Source organism: Erigeron canadensis, chromosome 9 (assembly GCF_010389155.1).
Source record: "Erigeron canadensis isolate Cc75 chromosome 9, C_canadensis_v1, whole genome shotgun sequence".
Classification (NCBI taxonomy): domain Eukaryota; kingdom Viridiplantae; phylum Streptophyta; class Magnoliopsida; order Asterales; family Asteraceae; genus Erigeron; species Erigeron canadensis.
The window spans coordinates 37507486-37517145 of record NC_057769.1 but is presented as its reverse complement, the minus strand read 5'-3'; the positions used below and the strand labels follow the sequence as shown (position 1 = coordinate 37517145).

General features: G+C 33.7%; 1 protein-coding gene across 1 annotated transcript; it reads left to right on the top strand.

The window, feature by feature from the left end:
- Positions 1–2020, top strand: LOC122583890 (SPX domain-containing protein 2-like). The gene is made up of 3 exons (XM_043756263.1): positions 1–267; positions 1236–1353; positions 1650–2020. Exons 1-3 carry the CDS (start codon positions 1–3, stop codon positions 2003–2005), a joined length of 741 nt encoding a protein of 246 aa, XP_043612198.1. The 3' UTR covers positions 2006–2020.
- Positions 2021–9660: the final 7640 nt, after the last annotated feature.

The window sequence follows — 9660 nt, the reverse complement described above, 5'->3', positions numbered from 1 at the left end:
ATGCATTATAGGAAGCAATTGAAGATATTGATAGATGACATGTTACCAGAATGGAGAGACAAGTTTTTATCTTATAAAGATTTGAAGAAACAATTAAGCAAGATTTACCCTAAAGAAGAAGGGGGTAATAGTAAAAAAAGGATTAAAATTGATCCCGTGACGGTAGAAAAGGAAGTTGATAATTTTGTTAAATTGTGTCAACAACAGATTGACAAGTTTAATGATTTTTTTCTTGAGAAAGAAGAGTGGTATATTATTAAAATTGAGGTAATTCTTTTTAATTTAACTTCTATATATGAATGTTCTAACTTTGGTGATTTAATTGGCAATACGGCGTTGGTTGATAATAAGATGGTAGTTTTTGAAAGTGTAGTACAACCTATCATAGTTAGTTTTTGAAGTTTGGTTTATCAAATTAAGGTGAACTTTGAAAAAGCGACCCATACAATTGTAGAAAATAGGTAGAGCTGGATACATTATTTTGTTATAGTTTCCTCAACTATGAATAAAATTACTTGCACCATTATTGTAGCTTACTTCTCGTAGCTCAACTTTGGTTCTTATGGTTTATTTCAACCCGTATTGGTTGTTATAAGTTTTGAAACAACTGAATGACTACTCATTTTAGTAATACATGGAAATTTAGTACATCTAGTATGTGACTGTGACTAGATGGCGTTAGCTATTAAAACTTTGAGTCCGTGTCCTATTTGGACGGGCACGAAAAACAGGAGCTTTAGGAAAATTTGATAATTGAATGAATTTTTACAAATCAACATGCTACTCTCCTATGGTAAACATGTTCTGCGGTCTTGCCATTGAGTTTTAGTTGAGAGCTTAAATAACAAACACTCTTTGAGAACATATAGGGTTATACCATTATGTGCCTTGTTTCATTTGCATGAGAGGCTTATAAAAGCAAAAGTGTTATGTTATAGCCTACAACTATAACGTTCGTACGTCTATTAGTTGAACTAAAAAAAAAAACTCTCATATGTTATACGAAATTTCTGGATGGTCTATATGTTGTTGTACTAGTTATTGATCATTAACAAACATCCTACCAATGACCTTTCATCAAATGCGTACAAATGAGTCTTTGGAGACTCGCCACTTAAAGAAAGTGTGTATGTTTGACAGCTTTTAAAAAGCCGTTTCTAATAAGTATGTACAAATGTTAGATTATGTCGCAGAGCTAACCAAGTTGGTTTTATTTTTAACGGAATGAATTGAAGGTGCTAGAAGGTAACTTGGTTGCAGCCCATAATTCAAATGAAGAATTGATGAAAGAGCTAGCAGATTTACACGGGGAGATAGTTTTATTGTTAAATTATAGTGCCCTTAATTACACAGGTAATCTGTCTTTTCACTTTTGTAATCTTATTAACTAAAAATTAGTATTTTATTATTTGGGTCAACCAAACCCAACCGGTTTTCACCCATATTAAAATAACATGTGTTAACCTGTTACCCAATTAACCTACATATGTGTTGTTGCTAATTGTGGCCTACTTTCAACACCATCAATGTTTTGATATGAATTAAGACAGATAAATGTATGGTAAATTTCGCTTAAAGTTTGAAAATTGTGTGGCAACCATCTTAAACATTACGTACAAAATAAAACTTTACTTGTACTACTTTTGCAGGACTAGTAAAGATACTAAAGAAGCATGACAAATTCAGTGGTGCTCTCATCCGCTTGCCTTTTATCCAAAAGGTTGTAAATGAGCCATTTTACAAAACCGATGTACTTAACAGTCTCGTGAAAAAATGTTTGATGATGCTCGACCAACTTTTCTCCACGAATGAACAAGGATCATCTCCACCTACATCACCAATCAGAGAAGAAGAACCTTCACTTACAGTTCCAACAGAACTCGTTGACATCAAGAACAGGGAGAACACTTACATGAAACAAACTCTTTCAGCTCTCACGGTGTTGAAGGGGATTCGAAGCGGAAGCTCTACAGTAAACATGTTTTCACTACCCCCGATGCAATAGAGGAAGGAGATGGATGGAAGAGGTATATTGGAAAAAGAACTACTATACTATTCTTTAAGAAGTTATTGTTAAGTATAGTCGAAACTCCTAAACTTAATTTGTGTGGCAACTTGTTAATTTCTTGATGCGTATTATGTAATAGCTAGACTTTGGGTTATTTTCCAATATGTGGTGATGATCTAACTTTGTATGTCTCGATCTTTTGGGCCGGTGTGGAAAACTTTGGTCTAGCTAGACCTTTAAACTTGATAACTGAGCCATGAATGACACCTTATATGTTTGCTTTTGCTCGGTTCTTGGTTTGGTTTGGTCCACGAGCTAGCCGTTTCAAGTTTTTCATTTTTTGTATATGAACGTGGCTATTTAAGGTCTTTCGTATACCAAGATTAATTGCAAGATATACCTAAGGCTTAAACCATAAACTGATGTTATATTTGATTTTTCGGTCCTCGTTTGGTTCAAAAACCGGCAAGGCACTACAAACAAATGGAGTGTTATCGCTACCTTAAGAACCGGTGCCGGGCGTTGGAGTGCCGATTCCGATGACGACGGTTTTTGTGGCGGTGGTCAGAGTGGTCTGGTGATAACATCATAAAAGATATACTTAAGAATCAAATAAAGACAAATCTACAACAATGTTCTTCTTTGGTGGAAAAATCGACACAACTATCAAGGCTATTTAAACCATATCTAATATCAAAAAAACAAAGCTTCATGTTGCTGAATAATTACTTGCACTGTTTTGTTTTGTTTTGAGAGATGGAAAGAAAATAAAGAAAGAAAGAAATGGGTGAAAATGAGTTGGAAAGTGGAATGCAGGGAAAGAGATAATGACACTGGCACATTGCCAGTGCCCAGGTTTTCAAATCCATCGGTGGGTTTATTTTATTTTTCCACTAAGTTTTTGGTATCTAAATATTTATTTATTGATTGATTTTATTATAGACTCCCATTATTTTTGGATGTTTGGGTTTTTAAGTTAAATTCTACTGGCCCAAATAATATGAGCATCACAGCCCAATAAAAAAGTCATGGAAAATGTTTTATTTGTAACTTACAAATTTTTAGTGGACTGCATCAACAATTACCAAACAAATTTTAAAACGTATAGTATCATATGCATTTTTTTAGAAATAAAAATAACAAATTTATATTACATAAAAACGTTTATTCAGTAACGTGCATGATGTTATGTTTTTTAACAATTCACAAGTCCATCCATCTAATCGTTAATATGCAATATTTGTTTCGATATTTTGTTTTTTTAGATATGTGCTATGCTTTTGTAATATACGTGTCATTGTGTATGTATCACCAACCTAGAAGATACTGGTTATTACATCCTGGGGCAACGCCCGGGGCATAACAACTAGTTATTAATATTATTGCCATTATTTTTTTTTTAAATAATAAGGATTCATTCGATATAAAAGAAACTTTTTACTTAAAGTTGGATGAGAGCTTAGATACTGATTATGCTTCTACTCCTTTTTCAATACAAATTCATAATCTATGAAAGATAAAAGTATCACTCTTTATAGCATTATTTGAATGACTAATAAAATCAGACTTAATATGTAAAAGTGTGTCCAAAGTATTCTTATCGAATTTCCCGAAAATAGGGAAAAAACGAATGGTATGAATATGTATCCGTTGTCCTCACATTTAAATACATACTTCCTCATTTTCTTATCCACGACGTTGTGCCTCCTGGGTGCAACGAAACCCGTCCCCATTCTAGCAAAGGGAAAAATGTGTGTCACATAACCCGTATATTCACATGGGTCCAAATAAAATATAGTGTAAATTACAATTTTCGTCTTTGTACGTTGTACTAACTTTCACATTTCATCATTAGGATCACGAGTTTATGTTTTTCATTGAACTATGTTAACAATATTGGTCCACAATCATAACAGACGTATGGAAAGATTAAACTTTAGTTAGCTTGCAAGTATGGTCTTTGTTTATATGAAAAAGAAAGATAGTATTACCCATCGCGTGCCTAGCATAGGGTTGAGATCGGTTTCAGAACCGTACCGAACCGACTAGTACCGATACCAAAATCGACCAAAAGTGAGAACCAAATACCATACCGATTATATGGATACGGTAACGGTACCGGTATTTCGGTTTTGTACTAAAAAATACCGAAATTCAATGAGATTTTAATTCTGGCATCAAAACATACCACTCTAACATGTAGTTAGCAATTTGGCAATACATCTATTTAGTTCTACATGTTTGTAATCAAAATCTAGTTGGTCAGTTTGTTTTTTATAATCCAGTTGAGTGTATTGATGTTTTTCTAATGCTTTACAAGTCATTTACATAGTTTGATATTTCTTAACTTTTTGCAACTATTGTGGCCATAAGGCAATACCTATACAACTCTTTAACATTGACATAGCAGATTGTTTGGAAACTAGGTGAAACCCGTGCGTTGCACCGATCTATTTTATTTCTACGTGATTCAGCGAAGATTTTTTTTTTTTTAAATCTGCTATTATCAAAGAAACTTCTTAGCTAGACACATTCCGCATCAACCATGGCAGATGTAAATGTAAGTATGTAGGCCTTATATTTACAGATGTGAAATATAGATTCAAAACTAATCACTATAGATTCAAAACTAATCACTTATAAATATATAGATATTGCTATTGATATCAGGTCGGCTTAGGGTAGACATCCCCCACTCCCTGCCCCAAACGAATTTGGGTATCGGGTATTCTCGTCGGACATCGGGTTTCCCCGTCGGTTATCGAATTTGTCGGGTCGGGTTTTCTTTAACTTCAATATGTTATACCATGGTCCCGAGCAATCAATATGTTATACCATGGTCCCGAGCAATTCATACAAAAAATGTACCATTGCTACAAATTACCTCCTTTAGGGTTCCATTTGTCAGATGCTGTAACAATATGCAAAAGTAGTTAAGACACAATATCCAACTTATGAGACATGTAAAAAAGTGTAAACATATCGAGAAGATTTTGACCTCTATTTTAAGATTGCCACTGATCAAGAATAGCAGGTACATGTGTGAGTGTTTGCTAAGTGAAAATAAAACAAAAACTAAAGAGAATGGTGAGTGGACAAGTTAGGCTATTTCCAATGGGGGCGCCCTTGGATATCCTTTGCCGTTGAAACTTGTCCAAAATTAAGGATTTTTTGAAGCATGCCCTTACCTAAGGGCATGCCCTTACTTCATATATTTTTGTTTTTAGTGGGAGGTAAGAGGGTATATAAGGATATATAAGGATGTTTGTATGGTTGTAGATAAAGTTATAGGATTCGAAGGATTTATAAGGATGTATAAGGATTTATAAGGATATGATGTTTGTTGATAGCTTTATCTCTAAACTTTATAACTGAACTTCAATAAAATATATGAATGTCATGCTGTCAACAACTCAAGATTCATTTATGTTCACCTATTATTCACACCTTGAAATTTAGTCACATACTAAACTTTAATAAAATATTTGAACTCCATAATGTCAATATTAATCTATGTTCACAATTATTCACCACTGAATGACAATGTCGTGTTGTTGCAGGATTGTACAAACTCATGGGTTGTGTGTAGTGAGATACACTTGTGATGCTCCAAAAATCTTAAAAGAAAACTTTAGTAAATTGGATTAAATATTTTAGAAGGATAAAATAGATGTTATATGATACATGATTTTGCTGAATTAGAAAAGCCAAATCAATTCTAATGACCATTGTTATTCACTTGCAATAGCATACAGTTTCATAAATTGTTGTGTCCAAACACTGTAATTTGAAAGAAACAGAGAATGGAGCAACAAAGAAACCGAGTTTGGTCAAAAAATTTTCCAAGTGACCCAAATTGTCCAAAGAAAACGCTTGATTCATCTGCGACCGTGCAAAGAAAAGGCAACATATGTTTTATGATCCAGACATTTCACTCTAGTAGTTGAATATTGCAGGCTTGCAGCTAACCCACCAGCCAAACAAAGGGGCAAAGTAGAGCCTGTAGACATCTTTCGTTAGCCATCACACAAAGAACATATTGAATGTGAAATCTAACAAAACTATTAAAAAAAAAAACAGATATTACTTGGATATAGCACCATCCAGACAGTAGCTGACACATCCAAATGACCCATAAAAACAGTAAATGACCCATTCAAACAGGCACCATACATTTACAGAAAACTGGTAAGGTGTTAATTGTGATTAAATTAAGACCTGATTCGCCGAAACCGTGTCAAGTACCCAAAAGAAAACCTGTTACAACCTGAGCGCATCACCTATCATAGCCGACCCATCAATTTTGATATCTCTAAAGTTTGTAGACCTGTATGACCTTCTACTTTTATACTAACGGCTTAACTTACCATATTAATATGGAATATAGACTTATAGTAGGTTAATCACTTTAAAGTCCATTATTAATTAATTAAATTTGTATAAATGTATAGGTTTGCTTTATTCATAAAGATAAGCTACAACCTAGTTTACTGTCCATTGTTTTTAATATTCATATGCTATGTCATGCATTAATTTTGTAGATGAATATTCTCTACAACCAATTATAGTCATTTTAAAGTTAAAGACTCGAAAAGGACCAAACCAAATCAAAAGCGAGAGTCCTTATCAAACAGTTTGTAGTAGCACAAAAAGGTCAAACGGATTAGGCAAATGGGTAGCAATTTATTGTTAGTCAAACCATGCAACGCTAGAGTTTCATCTACATTGCTTCTAAAATATGTCACCTAAGACTCAAACCCTTATAATTGCATTTAAAAATGTCAAGTGACATTTAGAAAATAAAATATACCTTTTTGTTGACTGGACGGGCTTTAAATTTTGAAAATATGGCCATCATTTATTCTTTAAACATTCTCGGTATAACCAAGGTCTATACTTGTTCTGACCATGATTTAATCTATAAGTTAGTATCTCACAAAAAGGCAAAAAAGAAAGAATGAAAACAAATAGAGAGGAAATACAATCATATTTATCCTTAGAATTGTAATGTCAAGCCTTGTCTTGGAGAGGAGTGCCTAGCAGCCTCATTAGTTTGTCATGCATCCAACTCAGAGTAGAAGAGTCTGATCCGGTTATTGGCTTCTTAAAATCGCTCACCTGGTTTAATGGTGACAATCTTAATGGTTGCCTCAAAAATAACTTAAAAAGAAAAGATGATAAGAAGACAAAGTAATGAGAGTTATTGTTTTACTTGAACTCGAGGAGTTCTTGTCCATTTCGTCCTTTCTAGCTTTGTATGATGGATTTCATATGAAGAAGGGTATGTAGATGCTACAAAAAAAAGAGCATTCCCTAAAACATCCACCTGATATCTCATTAATGATCATTATGATAAAACAATATGCATCTATCTCTCTCTCTCTATATATATATATAGACATTTATTTATATATATCGATATCTATACATATCTATACATATGTATATAGAGAAAGATATATGTATTCAGTTCATACAAAAATTAGAATTCACACAAAAACAAATATACAGAGATATGCAGTTCAAAAATATATAGATATAAATCACATAAAACATCATCGATATATATAGAGATGATACACACATTCAAAAGACTATCGATCTGAATACACACACATATATAAATCACACAAAACATCATCAATATATCTCTATATATATGTATAGATATCGATATATATATATATATATATAGAGAGAGAGAGATTTCTATTCACATACATTAAAATAAAAACTGATTAAACAAAAATACAAAACCAAAGATCGAAAACTGTTACCTTGAAATTGTTTTCGTGATGGTATGAACCGGAATAACAAAATAGAAAAGGTTTCGTGATGTCCTGAATCAAAGGTTTCGTAATAATATATAAATTTGGGATATTTGGGGATTTAACCATTATTTTAAAACCCTAAATCCCTAAAGTTTAGGGATTTGAGGTGATCTGTCAAGATGATAATTAGGAATTGATTTGGAGATAAAATAAGAAAGGATTTTCAGGGATGACTATGAAAGAATTGGAAAAACTGAAATTAGGGGTGGTGTGTTTATATTTGAAAATAAAAAAGCCGTGTGAATCAATATTTATTAGTAGTGAGTTTGGGCATACTAAACAAAACCTTCCATGGTTAAAGTGGTAAACGTGCTGAGCCCTTGAACATAAGGTACTGGGTTCGAAACCCAGCAACCTCCTTCTTCTTTAATAAAGGGTATATTAATGCTTTGCACACTTATGTGGACCATAAATGCTGATGTGGCTGCTGACGTGTCATTCGAATCGTTCTAATAACGCCACATCAGAAAAACCTGACGTGGCGGGCGCAGAGAGCGCCACACAAGCTGCTCATTGGAAATACTAGAATTAATATAGACAATCGAGATAGCTGCAATTATGTAATTGTTGCTGCCTTGTATGCCAAATTTATCTAAAGTATTTAAATGTTAAATAATATCTTCATTACTCTGACATCTTTTCTAATTATGTTACACATCAGAAAATGAAACAATCACAAATTGAGAAAAATAAACTCTTTAAATACAAAACAAAGCAATCCATTTATATTGGACATGGAGGATTGATAAACAACTAAGGGTGTTCCCAGTAGTGAGTGGTGGGACGACCCACTTGCATACCGCCGTCATCACCTAAGCACTTACGTGTGAATGAATTTGAATGGTCCGACCACATCGGTTAATAAGTGAGTGATACACATCTCGGTATGTACTGTAATTAATATCTATTGCTTTAATTTGTGCTGTAATTAATATCTATTGCTTGGTCAATATATAATATGTACTCTAATTAATATCTATTGCTTTACAGGATCTATATTTTTGCAGATCTATACACTACATAATAATGGACAAAAAGCTTCGTCCTTTTATATATCAAACAAGTCCCTCATCTTTTTTTTTTTCTTTTTTATTAAAAGTGATTCCTAGAAGTGTCACTTTTAGTCCTTAACCGCTACTTTTTTTGTAACAATCAAACACATTTCATATCAAAACACATTTTATTATCAAAACACATAACACATTACATGACTAAAACACGAAATACATAAATAACGTTACGATTACTCGTCATCATCTTTGACTGACATTTTTCCCAAGCCACGATTAGCATATTCGTTCAGCCACCACTTGTCGTGTTGGAGGCATTTGACTTTCCACATTGATTTGTTTTCTCCGCAGTTGTCGTGGAATGATTCTGTCCAAGTGCATTGCTCACCCAACGTGTGACCAACCTTAAAAACATCATCGACCACCCTCATGACCTGCTTGCCCTCATCCTGTAGAAACAATGAATATGTCTCTTCGTGTTTGGACACCTTGCGGCCCGGTGCTTGTAATGCCTCAACCTCCTGCTCGCATTGTCGCCTTTTCTCTCGTAGGTAACCGATGACCCCGGACATCTCAGTTTGGAGGAGGGTGTCCTCTTTGATATCAGCCATGATTCTTGTTTTCATCTCATTCTCGGTCAGACGAGGCCGGTGAACATTCTTTTTTGATGATGATGACGCCATTTACTTAGAAAGAGTGAGTGGGTTTGTAGAAGAATGAAACTTAATTGTGCAATGGCTTGGTATTTATAGAATCAGAATCCAACTAGCCGTTTAGGGACTAGAAGTGTAAATGTTTTTGAAATTTTGGC

Coding starts and splice junctions, on each gene's coding strand:
- LOC122583890 (XM_043756263.1), top strand. CDS start 1: ATGCATTATAGGAAGCAATTGAAGATATTGATAGATGACATGTTACCA. Junction 268..1,235: donor GGTATATTATTAAAATTGAG/GTAATTCTTTTT, acceptor AATGAATTGAAG/GTGCTAGAAGGTAACTTGGT. Junction 1,354..1,649: donor TAGTGCCCTTAATTACACAG/GTAATCTGTCTT, acceptor CTACTTTTGCAG/GACTAGTAAAGATACTAAAG.